Source organism: Apus apus, chromosome 11, assembly GCF_020740795.1.
Source record: "Apus apus isolate bApuApu2 chromosome 11, bApuApu2.pri.cur, whole genome shotgun sequence".
In the NCBI taxonomy this organism is placed as follows: domain Eukaryota; kingdom Metazoa; phylum Chordata; class Aves; order Apodiformes; family Apodidae; genus Apus; species Apus apus.
Window position 1 is genome coordinate 12,761,359 of NC_067292.1, and position 23,006 is coordinate 12,784,364.

Here is a 23,006-nt window from a genome sequence, read left to right on the forward strand (position 1 = left end):
AGCACAGACCTCGAATCCAGTAGGATTTTCTACCACTCTCTCAAGATACATCATAAAAGCATTCTGAAATGTGGACACATTTACCTCAGCTTCATTTGGAAAAACACTGGTATTGAATTATAAAATTCTACATCAGAAATGCTAGCAGCCTCCAAGCTTGTCCAGGTTAACTGTATCTTCATTTTTCTGTTCCTACAAAACATAGTTCCTTTGCTTTTATCAAAAAGTTCAATATTAGCACTGGGTTCAACACTGGGCTCTGAAGAGACATGAAACAACAGGTGTTAATAGCAATTTTATTTTTTCACTGGTGCAAAATCATGATACTGAATAAACTTGTGTAATGCATTTTCCCCTAAATTTACAGTAATGAAGGTTATACATATCTATATAGATTGTGATTTCTCTATTTTTATACTATTTGGAACAAAATTATCTTGATAAATACGCCCTGTGCACAGTACTGGCCCTCACTGAATGTCACAGAGCCTTAATATGCAAAATATAACTTCTGTTTTTGAACATGGTACTTTAAAACTCTCCAAACATGCATTAATATATTCTAGTTTTTAGGGAAAAATATTACACTTAGTCTTTAACTTGCATTAAAAGAAAAGCACAAGCAGAATCTGACATACAATAATCCCAAAAATCTGGTGCTCTGTAAGGATCAGACACAGTTTCAGATGACAGTCACTGCCAGTTTAGAACTCTAGTGCTACAGAAGCAACAGTGAACAGACAAGAGAAATCAGAACCAGAAGAGCCCTATTATGTCACATGGATTTCAAATAAAGTTTCAGTCATACTAACTGATGAAACCTGTAGTTGCTGGTCCAACCTTTCAAAGTCATTAGAGGACTCGACACAAGTGTCTGAAGTGCCAGACTGAACACATGAATGTTAACTTGACATTTTTGAAAGGCACAACCTATGAATCTATCTTAAAAAAACATATGGCATGTAAATGAAAAGAAATAAGTACAGTGTGTATCTTCCTAAAGAACAAGACCTTCATAAATTGGCCCCTCAGATTCTGGTGACTCCCTTCTCAGACGCAAGTGCTCCAGTGTGTTGTGAAAGTGTTTGTTAATTTGTTCTGTTTCTTCAGTAGACTCAAGGTTTGGGAGATCCTCTCTTATCTTCTGTATAAGCTGATTCAAAACCTGAATTGTCACCTACAGAAGAACATATATAGAACAAAAGTCATCAACAAGACCTGTGCATAAGTGCACAGAGGTTAGTTTTAACAGACTTGTCCCTGAACTGTTGGTATTTGGACAGTTCTTAGAAATATAGATAAGACTGCATGCAGACCAACTGTTGGGAGACTGCCTTCTCTTGCTCCTGAAAGGACCATTCTGATGTCAGAATTGTGTGGAAAGTCCCCCCATCCCAGCAAACACGAAGAACTTAAGTCATAACCTGATAGCTTTTTAACCTGAACAACAGCATTTATCTCCAGTTTATTAAATACAGATTTTTAAAAGCTTTAAATAAAGCACATAATTGTCCGTGCACTCTAACAATGTTTCTTGTACAACTCTGTTAGGATGGTTGTATCAGGTATGAAGTTAGTAACTAAGTCATTACCTAGGGAAGTACAGCTGCCTGTGGTGCAAAGCTCAGGACTACACACAACAGCACAGCACACAGCAGACCACCACTGTATCCAGAATCTATTTTAACATCTGTCAAGTGCTTTGAAATTCAAAGTTTTATTTTCATCTCCATCAAATATGGCACCTCCTAACCTAGAGCAGTACTCAAGTGGGAAGCCAGTTCAGTTGCTGGCAAGTCAGCAGATGTATAAAGTGTCTTCTCTCAGAACTACAGGGTATTAACTAATGTTGCTCTTGATCAAATGATGATGTAACACTGGATGTTGACCTCTACTTGACCAAGCAATGTTTCAATCTGTGTAAGTTTACTAGTTATCTGATATCTGAAAATATATGAGTAAGCTCAGATTTCAGATGCAGAATTTAAGCTGGTACATAAGGTGTCATATCTATTCCTTAAAATTACAGCTTAAAACAATCATTTGTGGCGCACTCAGCAGGGATCTTTAACAGCTGAAATAATTTTCATTCCCTATGTACATATTAAGTTAGGTACCTCAAACGTTAGAGGAGTTTATAACAAAACCACAAACATTAGGCATTTTCCCCCATGTAAGAATGATATTTTATCCACAATTTTACTCGTATGTCAAGAATTGACAGCTCTGTTATTACCAGAAATTAGGCCTCTTAAAAGAAGTTACAGAGCAAGTTGAAAAGTCATTACTTGGGGTGTGTGTGAGTGAAGAGCTCAAAGAAATGCTCCTTAAAGATGCAATAGAGAAAATGCGTTTCTGCTCACCGCCTCATTTTCCTTTTCATAAAAATAGATGTATCTATTCAGAATTTCTATGAAAAGTTGGACTTGCAGAGAAGGGTCCATGCACTGATTGGCTATCTTCAGAGCTTTCTTTAGGCATTCCATCACTCTTTTTCCTCCATGAAGCTAGAAGGAAAAAACAAATGTCGTAAGACAGAAAGGAACCTTAGGGAGCTCCAGTACCTCTTCCCTTTGCACATACATGGCATTTCCTGCTGGTCTACTACAGAAATACAAAACCACACAAACTATGCAGGACAAGCTGTCATAGAACGCTTACCTTGTCTGATCAAGCAATAACACGAGCAAGTTGTTGAAAGCCTTCAACTATGAGATCAATTAACTCAAATTTTGTTATCTGTACGCTAATGCCTACTTAGACACAGATTTCAACAGTTTGTGACAAGCCCCAAAGAACACACAATTGTTGTTTGTTCTTTTTTACTTCAACAACTTGTATCTTTAATTCGGAAGTTTAGTACTTCACATGCAAACATGGCTACTACAGTAAACACACTTAAAATGCACACAGTAGTTTGGCAGCCAATCTTAAACTCACTGACTCAAAAGCTTGCATGGTACTTCCATCCTTAAATTTGAGTTTTCTCCATTTTTTATTTATGCAGCTTACACCACAGTGATATTTAGGAGCCTCATATATTAGAATACATGCCAACCAAGTCTACATCACTAAGGGATGTATCTACTTGAGAAGTGCCTTCAGAAGAAAGGCAGAACTATGTTGCTGAGGTAGGATGTGTTAATGCTGCTGCAGCTTTATTCTCACCTCCTCTCCATTCTTGTCAGTATTTCGGCCAGACCAAAACAGATGGGCACAAGTGCTCACAGCCCGGCACTGGTCTGGCTTCTTAAGGAGCTTAGAAGCTGCCAGTGCACATTGAGTCCTCAAAGGCTCATGGTTCTCTTCACTGAAGCACTTCATCCTCTCAAATGTCCCAATTATCAAGGTGATTGCAGCCAGCTGTGCTTTTGAATCACTGATTTCATCTTCATACAAAGAGAAGGCCTAGTCAAAGGAGAAAGTAAGACTCTTAATTACTGCTTTAAAACACATCAGAACAAAACAAATCACACCTCCTAGTGACATAGCAGGAAAGTGACCCATTTTACATTTGTTAAAAACTTCACACAGGGAAAAAGATCTTTCATTTAAAGTGTCAAAATCAAGTTAAATCCACAGACTAGAAATAAGTCTTGCAAGAAATACTTCTTTCTTAAGTGGTCATAGTGAACAAAACCAATCCTACATATAATCCTCATTTCAAGCATCTGTTCAAATACAGAACTTCAGCAACAGAAATTGTCCCTGAAGGGGATTTGGTTTGAAACACAGAAAGCAACAGAACAGAAGATAAGTGGTAGGTCAATGTCCACAGACCATGCAAGAAAAACGTCTGCACTGTTCCTACACGGATCAAGTGCCTTGAGAGAACACAGAACCAAAAATCTTGAACCACATCTCTAATAGAAGGTATGGAATTGTCATGCTGCTTTCATCTTAAGAATTGTGCTACAATGGCAACTGACACAAGTAAGAGAGGAAAGGATGAGGTTATCAGCAACTCAGTTCAAGAACATGCATTAGTAGCAGTATAAGAGGAAAGATGAGGACAAAGCTTGCACTGTGGGTAACATTAAGTACATGGGTTCTTTATCTGACCAGGAGGTTTTTACAAGTAAGGCTTAAGACCAAGTAACAAATTTAAGTGGATTTTCAGAGTAGTTTATTATACCTTTCAAAATAACATTTTAATTAGCAAAGCCCAGCATTGCAGTTGTGATCACTACAGATTTCAGAGAACTTTACAAGAAGGTCAACACCATCTAAATAACAGAGCTGGGACACAGTCCTAGAAGCAGTGAAGGAGCATTTTATGTTAAGAAAGCTACACTCCTCCAGTGAGCTAACTTGCAAGTAGGAGGCACCACTGCAACATACCACATGGTGTGTCAGACTGAGTATTCATGTCAGTAGCAATGGAGTTTAATTCCACAGCAGCCTGGGAAGTAAGAATGAAGATGACGAGTTGCTACATTGTAGCATTAGCTGTCAATTGTTTCAGATGTTTTAATCACACTGGATGATATAAAGTTCAGGAAACCTACCCAGGCCACATTTAAGACAGCACAGGACAGTGACTGTAAGAGTTAGACACTCACTTGGGACATGAACTCATAGGCCACAGTTTCATGATTCTCAAATCCAATCTCTCCTGCAGCCAGTGCCCCTTGTAGGAAGAGACGAAGAGGCAACTCTGCCAGTTCTGCTTTGATCAGAGCACTGATGGTCTGATGAGCAAATGAGAAGATCTTCTGGCACTTCTTTTCCCATTTGTCATCCTAGAGAAGTGAAATAAGTCAAAGCTTGAACAAGACTATTGTTATAAGGAAAAGTTAATCTAAATTGTAGTAAGATCTGTTAAGTGTTCCAGTCTGTTGTCTTCTGCATGCCACTCCAGCCACCTACTGACTTCAGTAGCAGTGTGTGACCCCAGTCAACAAAATGGATCAGTGATTGTTTTGTAATTGCAATTTTGCAATTACTGTGTAAGTTAGTCTACAAAATAGCACTTGCTTTTAGAAACATTAAGACAGTATATCTACAGCTTTAGAAATGGATGAATTTCGATATCCAGATTTAAATCAGTTTCATGTCATCACTTGCAGCTTTACAAGTTGTCATGTGAAAATGCATTATCAGTCACCTTCATGATTAAACACAACCAGCCTATTTCACCATTTCTCAAGTGCTGAGATACTTGCATAGGAATTGATATAAATCCTCCTTAAATTAGAAAGCATTCACACCTCAAAGAAATCTACCTTGAGCAAAAAGAAACTAGCATTCTCTATTAAAGACCCAGCATAATGTAGCCAGACAAAATGCATTTTTAAGAGAGCAGAAAGAAGGAAGTATACAGGATTTACCTAGAGGTCAACTTACCACTTTGGAGTTCCCTTTGTACCGAAAAGCCAGCTGGTATGCAGCAAACACCAGTGGTGGCAGCGTGAAGCGGATACGCTGGTTCCCACCCGCACCAAAGTGCTTCCGGGCAGTGTTTAGGATCTAAAATAAAAGCACTGTAAGCTTTGACAACTCTTGGCAGAAGGGTGTTATTTGCATCTATAATGTAATCTGCACTCTGTGGAGCAACAGAAACTAAATTTCACTAAACTAAACACAAAACTTCTCACAAAGATAATCTGACAAGTCCTATGATGGCACTTAAAGGTGGTCAACCTCATGAAAGCTAAGCATTGCTAGATGAGTAAGAAAACAGCCTGACATTCAGAAGCTTTGCAAAAGCAGCTTCAACATCTCTAGCTATGCAAAGTCTTATGAGGTAAAACTATATTATTATTATGTCAGTGCCTGCATCCCTTTGATGTAAGCTTTGTTCTTTATTAGAAAAAACCCCAAACATAAGTTATCTTGACTCCTTCTATATAAACACAGTACTCGCTAGCTGTAATCAATCCACATAGCTCTTTGAAATGAAAACCTGGCTGACCATCCTGCATTACTCCAGCAATATTCAGAAACACCACAGTCAATGATGAGCAGGTCCTGGGACAACTGTCTCCAGTCCTTGTACAGGCCTTAAAGCTATGCTGATCCTGATTACAGAAGTTGCAGCAAAGCCTTACATTTCAAGCAAAAAAATTTTATACAGTATTTTAAAGCCAAGCTAAATGAATTCCAGTAACGTTGCATAGCTTCTACTGGATTATGTTGGTCTATTCTCACTGTTTATACAGTATGATACTGCTGCAACTTGAAAAGAGTTAGCCAACTGTATTTCAGACACACTCACTTCACAGTAGTCCCCACCCAGGCCTGAGCTCCAACTCTAGCTGCTGCAATCTGTAACAGAAACCAACTGCAGCACTTCTGCCAGCTTCTCTGATGGCTTTTACTTAGACAGAATATCCCCTTCCTTCTGCCCTAGCAAAAAATTCTCAATATAGGGAGATAATTTAAACTTGAAATACACTACAGCCAGAAATAGCAGATTAACATCACAGAGCTACACAAAGCTTTGATGGATCAACTCAAACTGTCATGAGTAACAGAATGCATAAAGTTTTAAGTCCATATCAAACCTATCAAGGACAGACCAAGTAGAGAAGACAGACATTTGTAAGCACTAAGCAGCAGTATATTACATACTACATGAAGTTCATATACTTACACTAACTAATATCCCTCAGACCAAACATATCAGTTGTATTTACTGAGCTTTGTGTATTTTGATACAAAGAGAAGGCAGTCGGCACAGTGCTCCAAATTTCATTTGATACTTTTTAAAAAGACAGTTACACAAGTTGTTAGAATGTTAGTCAAACTAATATAGTTGCATCCAAGCTGCCATCTCTTGGGACAAAAAGGTTCAATACACAAAAGCTTTTAAGTCCTTGGCTGCTTTTTACAAATAAACAACATTTCATACCATTAAAGGTGCCATACATAATGTTTTCTACTGAGGTCGTAGTGCCTCAGCAGCGATGGCCCAGCTTCCAGCTACACTTAGTGCTTGTATAGTAAATAATGCAAGAACTGACAGTTCAGAGAGCACAAGGTTCCCCAGCACCCATCACCATACCAGGTACTGTTGGTCAGGGTCATCCGAACGCAAAAGGTGAATAAATCTTCCCACAAGACTCTGCTCATCAGCAAAGTCTTCTGGGTCAGGGTCTTCAGCAGGCTGATCCGGTTGATCCTGGATCAGTGTGGATACCAAATTCATGATAGCATCAACCTGTTAAAGGCAAAATAAGCTCAGAGACAGCAACTGGGAACAACTTGACAGCAATTCATAGTGCTGACAAAGTATTAGGAAAGTCTATTATTTGGTGATGCTTTAAGACTTGTATTACTCCCTAAATACAGATCTCTCTTAGGACAAGTGGAAGTACGGAGGAAATTCTGACTCCAAAAGTACTATCCAGCCTTCTTTAGGTAATAGGCCTAGCAAAAGGGATTCAGGACCTTTGTTCAAACCTAACAGAAGCAGTCTCTAGGATAAGGTTAGGTGAGATATGCAAAGACAAGACACTGAAGAACATGGGTGGAAAGTGGTACTAAGATGGGGAGGTAAGGGCATGCAGGGACATGAAGGAAACAAACCATGCCCTGCATTAAATAATTTACTTTGTGTTTTCAAGTCTTCAAACAGTAGTTTAAACACCTAGAATTCCAAATTGATTAGTGTCATACCTGTTCTTGGGACACAATTTCTGTGTTATAATCCAATACATTGCTAAGCACGTAACAGCTCATGCTCTTCCTGGACTCGTAATCGAAGTATTCAAAGAGTGGGTGAAAGTGTTTTAGTTTCAGAACTGTCAGGATATTGTTGTAAGTATCAACAGGGATTTTCAAAAGTCTAGTCAGCTCCTTCGAAACAGCACTGCTTGTTGCAATACTGAAAAAATACATGCAAAAATCACGATTAATCAATAACAATTGATCAATAATAATCAACACGTAAACAGATTTGAAGCCTGCCTCAATACCAATTCTGATGTATACCACAACATCTAAGCAACTTGCTTAGATGGGCAACAGAATGGGAAATGGGAAATAAAGTATCACATCGGGTACAAAACCCGCACCTTTTAAGCTGCTGATAGCAGCAAGAGCGTAGCTGCAAATTCAGCAAGAGAACTCCAGAGAGCTGTAAGGGATCAACAGATAATGACTGCATACAGCTTGGCATACACGTTGTGTAGCTGCACAGTAGGATTCATGCACAGGTGAACAAGTCTTGGTTAGTCAGTAGTTTACCATGATTCTCTATAGCTTGGCCCAAAAGCACTAAACTTATACACGCAAAGCACGTCTCTGTTATCTTGCCACATGTGGTAAAATGCAGAAGCCAACATTTTTAAGTATTCACTGCCACTCCAGAGCAAATGCAAAAGACATTTACTTACTGCTCCAGATTAAGTTTATTGAATATCTCCACAGTTGTCTCCAACACCTTATCAACATAGTCAACACGGTCCGGGTAGCATTTCATGGCCAAGTTAATGAGAGAAACTTGCAAAGATACCACATCCTCTGAGGGCATGTCCTGGCGAGACTGCAAGTTAAGGCAGCATTGAGCTGATAAAACAGCATATAACATTGCAAAAACCCGGAGAAGTGCATGCAAGAATACCTAACATACCTGTATAACAGTTGCAACCTGCTGTGAAAAGATGTCAAACAGTTTGATATCTGCTGGGATACCAGGCCCATCTTCACGATGTGCAAACAAAGCTAACCTGGCAACAGATAAAGGAAAGCAGCTTGGTCAGCATCATTTTTCCCCTCCTCAGATGGAGTCCAGAAAGAGCTACTAGCAGAAGAAGCACGTACTTAAGGTCTATTTGCAAGCTCTACTACAAGCAAAGAGGAAATTAATCAAAGTCAAAAGCCTTAAGAGCAACCAAGCCTGGTATATATCTGTCCTGGAAAAGAACACTGACTGACATGGCAAGATGAAGGAAAAACAGTAACGACATTTCAACATCCCTGTTCTTCAGCTAGCAGCAAATGTACTGTTCCCTCCAGCAAAGAAAGAGGTTTAGACTGATGGAAAAGCAAATATGCTGCATCCATTCAGTGATATTATTGAAATTAGGCCATCCAGCAGTCTTCTCTGCAAAAGAGTCTCCAGAGAAAAAACAGAAGAAATATGCTGACTTAACTATGCTTTGCCTCCAAAGACAGACCAACATGTCTGGGACTTCCACTGTTTGAAAGAGCAAAAGGCAAGTAAATTTGAAGTGGAGAATAAAACTTTCTTGGGAAAAAAAAAAAAAGCAACACAAAGCAAGGGATTGCTATTCAGTAAGCATCCAAAAGATCTTGTAGAGTCCATCTCTATCTGTAACAGGAGAAACTCATGCCAACCATTTTTGCAGAAATTGGACACAAGCTAAGAAGAATTAACAAAGGAAGGAAAGCACTTCACCAAAGCTGCAGCTTAAATAGCTCAGCATAGATATCTTTGCTTTTTAATTGTGTAGGGATTATCCTATTTTAAATTAGAGAAAGACCTATAAAAATATTTAAGAAAAGTCACCCAAATAATTGTACAGGATTTCTAAACCTTGATTCTGAATTAACTTTAGGACTGAAACAAAGAGGCAGGTAAGAAAAGGTTAAGGTGCCAAAAAACTTCCAGGAAACAAAAAACTGCCAGGAACAACAGACATTGAATTACTCTTGTATTTCATTAAGGTGGTAACAAGCAGACTTCCTAAAGTTAGGAACAATCATGGTCTGTTCTCAAAGGGACAAGGCAGCTTTTTATTGGCAGCAACTCAGAGGGTAAGGCCAGCATCAGTCAAACCATGACAGCACGCTATGAAGTATAACCAAGTTGCAGGCAGATGGCAGCATAATTAAAAGCTGTGAATGGTTGAATAAGACAAGAAAGATTCCAAAGCAGCAGAACTATTTGCAGGAAGATCCCTTTAACAGAAAAGTACCATGGGAATAGGGACTAAAGCTTCATAAGCTTCCAGCTGAAAAAAGTGAGAAATGCCAATAGGCACTACACGTATGATGCAGATTATGCTTTTCAGTATTGTGTAGTTAAGATGTTAATGATTGCACCTAACAACTCAAATCCAAACACAAGAGCAACATCTTCCCTACATGCATGGATTCTAAGACGAGATCCACTCATATCCATCAACACTTGCAGTAACATCATAGTCAAAAGCAAAAGTCACCATACTACAAAGACAACAATCATCACACAGCCACCTTTCTGCCCTTGTCCTACAGTCAAAGAAGGCTCTGGGATATACTATTAGTGGCCCAACAAAACCCAGTAGCACTAAGTCTAGGAAGGCACCAGGTTTGTTGCTAGCCAGCTGCTTACTGTTGTTTGTAACAGCAGGAATAGAAACTTAGTTAAGAGGTAACACCAAAGCTGTCTAAGCCCTTTAAGTAGACATGACAGCAAAAGCTGCAATGAGGAAAGCCTTCCTGCAAGAATCCCATTGCTACACAAGTGTAAGCACTTGGCAAAAGATCCTGTGATCTCTGTTGAAAGCAGTCTCAGAAGTTAGACTGTTACAGGCAATGATTCTTGGGATTTTGCATTTTTGTGAGATGTGTTTTGTTTGTTTGTTTTAAAAGCTAACAGTAGTATGAAAAACCACAGTCATGGCAGCAAATTACAGGAAACCAATGAATTCTTGTGCACATCTCTGGACAAAGGCAGAGCTGTTTCTCTGCCAAATCCTCAAATACTGAAAGATACTCCAATAAGACCAAAGTCTTGAACAAAAATACCTGGAAAGAACAAACGACAGATTTGTTAAGTGAAAAAAGTCAAGATCCTAAATGACACCAGTCACGCATAATACATGTTCCACCTCCAGGCATTAGAGCAGCTAAAGAAACCAAGCCATGACAACTCTACTCGTTGCTGAATGCCACTGGGACTACAGATCCCTATGGTGCCTGAAGTCTGTACACTGGTACAGGGACCAGGCACACAAAGGTACATATGTGTGCACAAATGCAAGGACAAAGCTTTTTTGAGGCTTCAAAAAGTCACCTAAGTGTATTTCCTTTCTGCAGTAACTACAGGCACTTACTGATAACCTGTGTTGATTCAGTTCACGCTACTGATCAGTTCCAAATTCTCTGCCATATCTGAATTCACTGCAAGCAGCTTTAAGCAGTATTTCCATAGGAAAAACACACTTTTGGGAGAACAGGCAGGAAGCTAATGGTAAACTAAGAATTAAGAAGGTAGTTCCATTTCCTACTAGCTCTTTCGTGAAGAGTCATTTGTTATGTTCTCTGATCAAAATTGCAAGAAATAGTATCCTTGATGTATGATTGAGCCCTGAGGATCTTGAGATTTTCACATGTACCTATGATTGACAGGCTGTCCAAGCAGAAGTCTGCTGCCCCTGTAGCTCAGAAACATGAACGTGATTGATACTCAACGGCTTGTTTCCTGGCTTAATCTCTTCACAAGTTTTAATCAGTCTTTAAAGCAGGTTTAATTGGAAGCTGTAAAAGCAGAGTCCAGAAAGCAGCAGGCATAGAATTAATATTCTTCACAGCTTTAATTACAGCTGATAGACACAAACAATGAAATTAAGTGATATAAAAAACTGAAAGCTTTCAAATGCTAGAAGAATCATCATCTGATTGTGCACAACACAAACTTAATTTTTAGTCAATTTCCACCCCCCTGGTCACTCACCTGTCAATTAAAGCAATAATTATATTTTTCACATTCACATTTTGGTGCAGCTCAGCACAGGCTCTGAGAAATGGGTTCAGGGTTTGGAGGTGAAACTCATCTGGGAAAACCTGAAGTTTTAGATCAATAGTCATCAAGTTATAAACTGAATTTGCCCACTGGTACACAGCAGTAAAATGCAACAGTGTAATTCTAAAGCAGATAGCCACATAGTAAATAAGGTCCTGCCTTTGAATGCTTTAGGGTTCCCCCCTTGACTGGTTAAATGCACGAAGAAAGAGATGCAAGACAAAAGGGTAACTTGAGTGCCCAATTGTCTGTTATAATTCATATTGCAGGCATTGCTGCTCAGATGCTTATAAGCTTCTGCAACAGGAGCACAAAATCTCCAGTCTGCCCATCTGGTAAAAAAATACGTAACAAGCCGCTACTTAAGAGTCCCAGTGATTGAGTTTTTCAGATCATGAGAAAGAGGCAAAAGTAGCCTGAATCTGACTAAAAGTACAGGAGTTGAGAGTCCCTGTGCCCCATCACTGCAATGGAATTTAAGCAGCTCACCTGTATGATGCACTCCATGAGGTACTCCTGAGCTAAAGCATCTCTACAGTTCACAACTTGCTCCAATATTCCAGGCAGAACAATCTGGAATAGAAAAAAAAAAAAAGTTTTGCAGTGATTTTACAATTACTTCTTAAGTTTATATTCACATATATACATTTAATCCAAGCACAGCAACATTTCTAACACTTCTCAGCTTATTCTTCACATAAAAGCTTTCTGATAACAAGTCTCAGTTTTCAGCAGTTCCATCCTTCAGAGAAAAAAATATCTGCTGATCTGAGATATCTGACCTTTCCAGACATTATACAACCTGCAAGCTTTGACTTAGCTACACCAAAAGCCAGAGCTACTAATTTGCTGTCACATACCACTACTCAGGGTCTCAGCAGTACAGCTCAAAACTGTTTTCAGTAGCTATGTGGTAGAACTTACATGGGACAGACTTTTAATTAATATCATTGTATGTATACACACCCCTTAAACCAACTCTTGATTCTGTAAGTAAAACACCAAATAGGAAGGACATTTTGAAAATTTATTGTCAGCATTACAGAAAAGCTTATAGGAAAAACACACAGGTCACGTCCTTAGCCTCACAATACGTTATACAGCTTCATTAGCCTTCAGAACTTTTCCTCAGGAGAAGAGCTGGAGAAGCACCAGGATTACTGAAGTTTCAGCATAGCTGTCACACTTCAAGGCACTAATCTCCAAGTCCAAACCGGTTTCATTTGGAAGAAGTAAAGTCTGAAAGGATGGACAGACACCCCACCTGCTTGTATCGCTCCACATTAACACCTTCCAACTGACTGAGGCGAACCAGGTTTGTTCCTACTAGGATTCTCAGTTCCTGCCTTTCTCGCTCCCTTTTCTCTCTGTCCCGACTGTGGCCCTGGTGTTGCATTCGCACCCAAAGTTTGTTCATCTCAGCAAAGTTCAGTAGCACAAAGTCCATTGAATCACTGATGTCTCCGGTGGTTTCTTCACTGTAATCGAGAACAGGTTAGAAATAGGAAAAGCTTGTCAGTGTTCATCCTTCCATCTACTGATGAACATCCAATTTTTAAGTACGTAAGAGGGTGGAAAACTATATGGTGGGATACCTGGGCTCATAAAAGAGTCATCCTCACGTGAGAAATCTTAGTTATGGAAGGGGATTCTTAAAGTTAATGGACAGAACATCTCTCAAGTCTATAGAGTTCTAACATACTGATTTCTCTCAAACCTGAAGGAAGTCATACAGAAAATTTAAATATGTTCTGTTAAAAAAAAAAATTAAAGTTACAGTCCATCTTTCTTACTCTGCTTGCTCGCCTTCATCTGGTAAGATATTCCTGGTACACTGCAGGAGATAGTTTCTAAGAAAGAGGCCTCTAAGAGGATGCTGTACTCCACGGCACATCTCCACCAGGTCTTTCAAAATATCTTTCCTGGATTGTGGAAATGACTTGACATAGACAACACCTACTGTAATCAGGAGATACCTGCAAAAGGCACAGAATCAAAAACTAAATTGAGGTAGCAGTATCATGCTTCAAGGCAACAGGTCCTTTCTTTCATCCTGGCAGTATTACCAAAGCACAGAAAGCAATAAAATACCATCTAGGTCCCATAATTTTTGATATTTAGTCAGCTTTCAACTCCTATTCTGGTCTGCTACAGAGCACAGCAAGTTTGAACAGCTACTTGACCTCATTACAATACCTCATACACTGAGTGTGTAAATGCTTAACACACAAAGTTCTCAATGCTCTCAGATTAGCTTGTCTATACTTCCAACACCCCACTAAGCTGAAAAACAGCTCTGGCACATGTAAAGAATCTATTATGGTGAAGCAGTTAAGCTTTTCACACTGTAGTCTCATAGAATAGGTGTTATACTCCTTGGAAGCCCCAGGTTTGTACTCCTTCCTTCAGTATCTCTGTGCTACACTATAAGTAGAAGGAACATGCAAGATGCAAAGGTCTGGTGTTCCAGTATACCTGGATTTCCTTTCAGCTCAAGAGAAAAACAAAATGCTTAGAACCTTCACATATTTAGAGGCCTCAAACAACCTTCTCTGCATGATTCTGCCTCCTGAATGGATGTGAACAGAACTAGGGTCTACATCAAGCAGGCAGGAAGACAACTCAGATGATTATGCTAAGGGTAAACATGCTGTAGTAGTTAGCCAAACCCCAGAAACTGCATGAGGATACAGTCTGGTGTCCCCAGAGCCTCTTCCTAGCATGAACATAAGGTTAGGAATTTAAAACTGCAATACCAACAAAAATCTGAATCCCAAGTTTGAATATCTAGATGATCTACTTTAGCTCAGTAGTAACATATTTAAAGATCAGCCTTCCAGTTATTACCTCTAGCATGCTAACACATAGATCCTCACACACAATAGCTTCTTTGTAAGCATCTGTCTCTTTGGAGACTACGTGTGAGAGAATAAAGATGAAAATACTTGTAACTTAGTTCTTAAAAGCTTTGTGTTTCTTAATACTGCTTTTTGTCCAAGATCTAAGACATAAATTCATAATTAGATATCAGAAAAATTTAGTACATGTGTAGTCAATCTTGCTGATTAGAGTGCATACTTGGTTCATCTCACTGACCAGCTCTTTACCCCAAAAAACAAATTCATTCCAGATCAAAGTGCCTCCATCTCGATCATGTGCAAAACCAACACATAAGCAGGAAGAACTGACCTGCAGCTGCACTCTTGGTCTAATCTCAGAAGTCTCACAGCAATCCACTCTTGATAAATGCAGACATACTGTTCACCACTGCAACCTGAATTCTTGCCATCAAGCAAGAATGCAGAGTCAGCTATCACCTGAACCCAGAGCCTAACAACTATTCACCAGTTTAAAAAAAATAAAAACACCAAAAACTAACATGTACACACTTACAGTCTCGGAATAATATTTCCAGCGTACTGTACCAGCTCATAAAGGTCTGCCACTTTCCTTCCTTTGGCAAATTCATCTGTCAGGTAGACTTCCAAGTAGTGTAGCTCATCAGAAATTGCCATATCTTTTTCTCTCAGTTAAAGACTTGAAATTAGAATGTCTACAACAGGTTTATATAGTAAATTACTCCTTCTCACCAAGGAGGTAAAATCCCAAAGGGATATATGAAAGAAACAAAAAACCTGCTTTATACCAAAGGGAAAAGATGAACATATATAGTGAGCAACCAAGTGTATATTCTCCTACAATATACCCAGATAACTAAATACTGAGGAGAAAAGTGCCAGTAAATATCTGAGACCGACAGGATGTCATTGTACCAAAAGAGGCAGATGACCATCTCATTCCAAGTTCAGCATTTCAACCATTCACATCCTCTTCAAAGGATACAGAGCTCATAATAGCTCTTCGGCGATAACATAGAAGTCCGCAGCTCACCCAGCATGTTGGAAGCATGTTTCAGAGCATCCATGAGCTTATTTTTGTCCTTGAGAGGAATAAAGAGAGAAAAGCCTGTAAGAAATACTACTAGGCAATGGCAGTATTTTAGAAAGCATGCAAGGCTTAAGAAAACATCAGGAAAGTGAATTCCAATTATACCACATGATTTAGTATTTCTTGTATTACATTGCCCATCCTAAGAAAGTAGAACGTTATACCTGAAGATGGCAAGAAGACTTATTTGAAGACAGAGGTACAGTAGTAATAGGTTGTAGTACTGAAGGTACAAAAAAGTAAAAGAAAATTCTGCTAATGCAGAAATCTCCACCCCTCCAGATTCTATGCAGCAAAGAAACCAGAATGGATTTCTCCCCCTAATCTCCCCCAACATGGTCTGTTCTTTTGCTCAGATCCCAAGGAAACCTCGAGCAGACAGAGGATACACACTGACAGCAGATCACTGTTAGAATTACATTCCTCTTCCCCTACTTCTGACCCAAGAACACCACCTTACTGAAAGCTTATTAGGCTGCATGTAACTTGTAACTCTGTGGCATATGATCACATAGCATCACAGGATACAAAAACTTAGCATCTTCCACCCATATGTACTTGCTAAACTCATCTTAAGAAACAGGGCTTTGAGGGGAAAAAAAAAGGAATTGCTAGAGTCATCCACTTGGTATTTTGTCAGTCAGTCACAGACAGCAGTGGAAAGCTCAGCTGTAGCTACAGAGATTTAAAAAGCCTTCCAAAGTATAAAACTGGGAAAGGTGTTACCTTCCTTGCTACTGTCACTTGGCTGCAAACAAATGACAGTAGCTTGGCCAGCCACATGAAAACACATGGGAATATTTAAATTTTCATTGCAACTTCAAGCAGTTTCTCCAAATAAAAATCTGTTTCTCAAACCCAAGAAAGCTACACACGATGACATCAGCTGCCTGCACTGTCTACAATTTCAAGACAAAGATCTCAGTACACTCCTGGCCTATGGTGGTTGCCAGTCACAGAAGAACTCATGCATCAGTCTACAATTGGTCACTACAAAATTTACCCCCTGCAGCAGGTAATTTGTTATTAGCCTCACAATCTGTGGTTCATGCCCAGAAAAGACTACATAGAAAAAGCAACAGTATGTTGAACATAGACAAGAATAGTTTCTCATCATATATTTCCATATAAAATTAATTTGAGCAATAACCTTCTGATGTCAAGTGACAGGCTTACTCTCAGTTTAGGCTTACTTAAGTACAAGCATATAAATCTTTATAATTTCTCTTGTCAAATACTAGAACAAAAATCAGGAAGACACACTCAAAGAATACTCCAGGCTCACACTCACTGAGTAGCTACCTCATTTATTTGCAAAGCCTCTGCCAGAAAGACGCAGAAAAGGGTTAAGTAAGCTTCCCCACAGCACTAGAGATTGATATTGATTTATTGTTTTACTCCTAGCAGACAAGAACCTTTGCTGCATGTTAAGAAGCTGCCTTCTTACCAAGCATCTCTTCATCTGGAAAGACTGCACCTTCACAGCCTGAATGGCTTCATCCAGGAGTTTTTCCTGCTCATCCTGAGGAGACTGCTGTGTTGTTGGCTGGAAGAAAAACAAAAAAAAGAAGTATATTTTAGTGAAGCTGTTTATTACTTGATTCAAACTGAGTTCCCACAGTTTAGACCACACTTCAAGTGACACTACAGAATGACCACTCCAGAGCTGTCAGAAACAGGTGCATGGTATTTAAGGGGTTAAGTTCCCAGTCTTCAATATCTCATTAGAGCTTCCCAGCCTCTCTGATCTTCCAGTTTGTTTTCAGTTTGCCTCTCTGAAACATTGACAGAGATAAAAGCATTGATGTTGTGTCACAATATCATCTTCTCTAGTCTTGACAAATACCATGTACACAATAATTTGCACAGCAGGTTCTCTGAGCCTGCAGCTCAGTAAATTCTCAACTATTTATACTTGTTCCCCTCATCCACTGTGTTCAGAGGGTTCCTGGTCTCTTTTTAATTAAATCTCAGTAATAAAATAGTGAGCCATTAACTGCATCAGCCTAATGTTCTTAAAAACACTATCTCCAATATCAAGTCTTCCCACACTCCCCATGCTTGGTGTCCCCAAAAGTATCTTTGGAGGCCTGGGATTAAAATTGAGGTCTTTATTAAAATAGAGAAGGCTTAGCTTTAACAGCAACTTAATGGTTATAGATCATTGCAGCCTTGCACACTCCTGTTTTCTCCCATATTTGAGTTCTTGTTCAGCAATTGGAACCTCCCTAATAAAACTGCAGCCAGCATCTCCTCGCTATCCTTTTCCACACACAGATAACAGACAGTGTCCTGCCAATACCGTTCTTGCCCCAGTCACACCCAAGCAGGTGATGAAACTCTGCCCTTGCAGGTTTTCAAACATCCAGCTAGACAAAGCCAAGGCTGATCTGATCTAACATTGGTGACAATCCTGCTTCAAAGGCAAGACCTTACATGAGATAAAGGTTCCTTCTAACTGGCACTTCGATGACTCAATGTAATATTCAGACTGCATAACTAATTAACAAGTCTACTTAGTCAACAGAAAAACCGCTTATGCTAATTCGAGTGATTCCACCTCTTGAAAAGTGCTTTCTATAATTAACCACATAAAGTGCAGGTCTTAAAAAAAAAAAAAAAGGTTTAAGCATAAGGTAAAAGTAGCATACATGGCTAAATGGCCCTACTTCCCAGAAAATTCCATAGCTACAAACTCCAGAAAACCTTAAACTGTGAAATAAGCACACTCTGCCAGCAGAACTTTGCTGTCATTGCTCAGCTTTATTTATTGCAAGGCAGAACGGACTCTCCAGGAACAGAAAATGACAGTGCTGTGACTAGTGTGCAACAATCAATATCAAAACATCATGTAACAGACTTGCTGAATTATCTCTATGCCAGAACATTTGTCACACTCTACAGTCTCTTGAGCCCATACTAGGGCTTTAGAGAAGAGACATCACTGCTGAGCTGAACGCCATATGCTCTAGCCACACCAGATCTCTCTACATAACAGCTACAAACAGTGCAGTAACGTTAACATTAATCACAATTCCCTAAGCCCCCTTCTCCTAAAGGGCATCAGGCTTACACAGCTTCCAGTCCTGCTTTTCCATCCTCAGCTACTCACAAGCCCTTGTAGTGCTGACAGCTGTTCAGGCTACAAGGCATTAGATCAGCTAGAAGACTAGCCCAGATGATGGTTTATCATTCACCTAGTTCATCCTACAATCACATAAAACCTTACAAGTAGGGCTGTGAACAGAAGGCCTTTTGACAGTAACACCAAGTTAAAGCATTTATTAAAACATAATACTTGCTACAGCCCCAAGAAGTGGTTGGCACAGTGCATGTGCATCTGTTCCCTTACTTTTGGTGTGAAACCACTGGCTGAAGCACTACTACAAGTTTGAGACTATGCTTTACACAATACCAATAATGATCTCAACAGAAATAGCTAACTGAAGCCATACATTTTCTTATTCAACTTTAACCACTATCTTGTAGAAACAGTTGAGGAAATAATGAAATATTTCCATTTCTGCTCTAAATATGAGAAGCAAGACCCCACACTGAATTCAACATTTGAACTGTTCATGACTGAATTAACTCAGATTAAGAAATTCACTTTTTCTTCTGCATCTCTTGAAGATAAAGAGTAAAATTACACTTATATCTATTCTGATTTCAAGACTGAAAAGGTCTAAACAAAGATGCCTTTACTACAAGGATTCTGCACTTCATATCTAAAGAAAAGGCAATCTCAACATTTTACAGTCACACAGGCAGTGAGCTAACCCACCACTGACTATCACAAACATACATCAGAAGCAGCCTCAGGTGGGCTTGGTACCAGCTTTGCTTCTATGTGAAAAGAAATAATCTTTGCAGCAGGCCCACTGAACAAGCTTCATCTCACTCTTACTTTTCAGTTTTCCCAAGTCTGAATATTTATCAGCTTATCCTTTATTTGCTACTGCAGAAAGCAAGCTCATTTCAGCTTGAGAGCTACAGTGGTTTCCACACATAACCAGGTTATTATCAAGTGATACACAAGATCACCTCAAGATAAGCATATCCTGATATATATACTTGAAGTTAGAGGAAGTTGTAGCAAAAGCAACTGAAGTAAAAAGAACACAGAGCAAAAGCCTAGCAGTGGCAGTTAGCAGGACACACACCAGACTAGAAACCAGCTCTACTGTCAGATGAAATGTTGAATGAAACTGTTTATGCTCTATATATTCCACTTCAAATTAGGAGCCCATTAACACGAGATGGTACGTATTTCATGTGTTATTTATCAAAAAATGCAACTGTGCTGTGGAGTCCTCTGTCAATCTACAAACAGAACTATGAACATGAGCTTTTGGAAGTGGAAGGTAGTTTGGAGAACAGCAGCAGTACGCCGTAACAAAGAGGCAGAATGTCCTGCCTCGTCGACAGCAAGTACAATAAGGTATGAACTCCAACATGAACAAAAGATAAGTGATTTATAGGAATTATGCAGCTATTTAGACTTCAGAAATGCCTCAGCCTCACCCACATCAGATATGCTGCGAATGGTGAAGAAAAAAGGAGAGTTGATGTGAACAGTTTTCTACTTTTAACTCTTCCCTTTTTTCCCTGAAGCCACAAGGAAGCAAATGAGCAGCAGAGAAGGGACAGAGATCTGCCCCTTTCAGCTGCAATATCAGTTCCTGCACAAGACACCAAAGTCTTTTTTCTAGCTTTGAAGAAAAGACTAGCCTAATTTACCACATGCAAGCTACAGAAGTAACAAAACATAGCAACTGAATTTGGCACAGGGGTGAGAAGAGCTGGCTTTTGGTTTGTTTTTTCCTTTGTTTCAAATTTTGTTTCTTTGTTGTTTGCAGTTGTTGTTTTTTTTTTTCAATAAAGGCTAGTGAACTAGCCTGGGAAAATAAGAATTTAAATACTGAATTGTAGGAATTCTAATGCCTGGCTAATGAGTGGACAATAGAAGTTACCCTGCAGATAATAATTAGAAATGTATATTATTGCATTAGCAAATATTATTCTGGACCATGCTTATCCTCATACTAAGACCTACAATTGTACATACAAACTGAATACTGAAACTACTGTATATGATCTACTTATTTTCCAACACTCATCTCGATGGGAAGACCTTGAAGATTCATATTTAGTTTTATACTTGAGACTCCTGTGCACTCTGGAGATAGTGGATTTCTTGGGTGTTTTGACTAGTTAAGATGCTCATTCCACTTAACCTGGTAAACTACAATGCTCAAGAGGAAGAATTCTGTAGTACTGAAACACAGCAGAATTCAAAGAAAGCTCATGGAGCCTATCAAATAGCCTGCATTCTGGTGATATGGGTATCTTAAACTGGATGTAGAGTATAAACAATATAAAGAAGAAAGTGTTGCTTCCATTCCAAAGTGCATTTTTTTCTGATCTCCAAACGATTAAATACTTGTCTTTAGATAATTGATGTGCTTATATTCTATCCCAAACATGACTTGGCCTTCCATTTGCTCACACAATTGTGTTTAGTATCAGAATGAACGATATTTACTCAATGAGGCTTTTCTGCCTCCTCTTAGTTGGATTTTATGAGGATTACCTACCAACCAGCCACCACTGAGACACTTCACAGGAAAGCTATCCAAGAAAGTTAGCTGCAGCTGATCAGCATCACTTCCAGCCTACAGGTGAAGCCTGGGTACAAACACTACATTGCTGTGAAAGTCATTGAGCTGCTCAGAATTCACACAAAATCCACAAGCACTCTGCATCACATAGGAAGCAATTACTCTGCAACATTGAAAGCAATTTATACCTCAGTATAGAAACTCAAAAATGAAACAAAGAAGAAAACACTTTTCCCATATTTTAACTAGTGCTTACTGCGAAAGGAAGCCACAAGACATTAACAAGACCTAAGTGGCTGGACTTTTTATTCAGCGGATGATCGAGTGATTCAGGGGAAGAAATGCCAAAGTCCTCTTAAAATCAGTCTTGTTAAAAGTACTTAAACATTCAGTTTCAAGGTTTAAACCAAGCTGCGGCAGGGGACCATAATCTGGTAGAGGGGATTATCCCATATATAACACCTATATTATTTTTCCTGAATCACCTGATATCAGTTCTCATGAAAGTCACAAGCAGTGCAAAGTTGTGCTGTTCTTGATTTAATGACTACCATGAAGTATGCATGTGGAGGACAGAGACTGCTATCAAGGCAGATTCAGTATTTCTCATCTGCCAATTAGGTATTTTCAACTCCTGTTTCAAGTAACAGTACAGGTTTTGTCCCCATGCAGACCTAGAAGGATAGGGTATTAAATTTATGCCAACATACACACTTTAAAAAGGAAAGTCTGTCCCAAAAACTGAGGGGCTGTGCAATCCCTGCTTTTATAAAGCACTCAGTTCTTGCATTGCTGTCTAGATACTCTGAGCCCCGTTTTTACTACACTATGATAGTTACAGCAAGCTATAATTTTATTGAGTATTAAATACTACAGAAATTGCAGTAAACAGATATAGACTTCTCAATTGTCTTCAGAAACTTGTCCCCTCATTCTTAATGAAAATTGAAAAGCATCTCTCAACAAGTGCCATTTCCATGCTTTAGTTTCAGGTTTGCCACTGTAGTGAACACCAACGTCTATCGAGCTGGGCCCACCAGTGCAAAAGCACCATTTCTGCAAAAAGAGAAAGAAGATCCACTAGGAAAGCCTGAAACAACAGGCCTGGAACAACCGAACAGCAGACTGCCATGGGGACAGCGAGAGTACATGCGGACAGCACTGGAAATGACACAACCTCGGGTTTATGACAGGAGCAGCACGCTAAAACACACTTAAACTCTGACCGCGAGCGCAGCAGCGGTTCCCTCACAAAAACACCCACCGCCCCTGCCCCCCTACAAGCCAACTGGGCTGAACCCGCCGAGGTAACGACCTGCCCTGATCGGCCGCGGCCTGCGGGCAGTGTCCGCTCCAGGCGAACCCCCAGCGCGGACACGCCGGGCCCAGCCCTCACCTCAGCCCCGCCCGGGCCGGGCCGCGGCCTCCAAGCCCGGCTCAGCCCCGCGCCTCGCCAGGCCTGTCCCCCCCGCCCAGCGCGGCCGCTGACGGCGCTCCCGAGAGGCCGAGAGCTGGAGCCCCCAGGCCCAGGAGGGCCCCGGGCGCCCGGGCCTGCTTCTCAGCCACGGGCGGGCCCCCTCCCAGCGGCACACACGGCAAGGCCGGCTGCCCCGGGCCGCCCCCCGCCATCCCGGCCGCCCCCGGGGCCCGCCGCTCACCATGGTCCCGCCGCCACCAGCCGCCCCCGCCAGCAACGCCCCGCAGCGCCGCGCTCCGTCATGTGACTGCGCCGCCCGCGCCGC

The 23,006-nt window shown here is 40.2% G+C and overlaps 1 protein-coding gene across 1 annotated transcript; it reads right to left on the reverse strand.

The window, feature by feature from the left end:
• Positions 1-282: 282 nt before the first annotated feature.
• VPS35 (VPS35 retromer complex component) lies at positions 283-22,986 on the reverse strand. The gene is made up of 17 exons (XM_051629508.1): positions 22,923-22,986; positions 17,091-17,189; positions 15,539-15,635; positions 15,089-15,212; positions 13,489-13,671; positions 12,960-13,173; positions 12,185-12,268; positions 11,627-11,736; positions 8,576-8,672; positions 8,340-8,488; positions 7,621-7,828; positions 7,007-7,162; positions 5,347-5,469; positions 4,563-4,742; positions 3,169-3,408; positions 2,364-2,507; positions 283-1,177 (listed from the first exon to the last, which is right to left on the reverse strand). The coding sequence occupies exons 1-17, from the start codon at positions 22,923-22,925 to the stop codon at positions 998-1,000; spliced, it is 2,391 nt and encodes a 796-aa protein (XP_051485468.1). The 5' UTR covers positions 22,926-22,986; the 3' UTR covers positions 283-997.
• Positions 22,987-23,006: the final 20 nt, after the last annotated feature.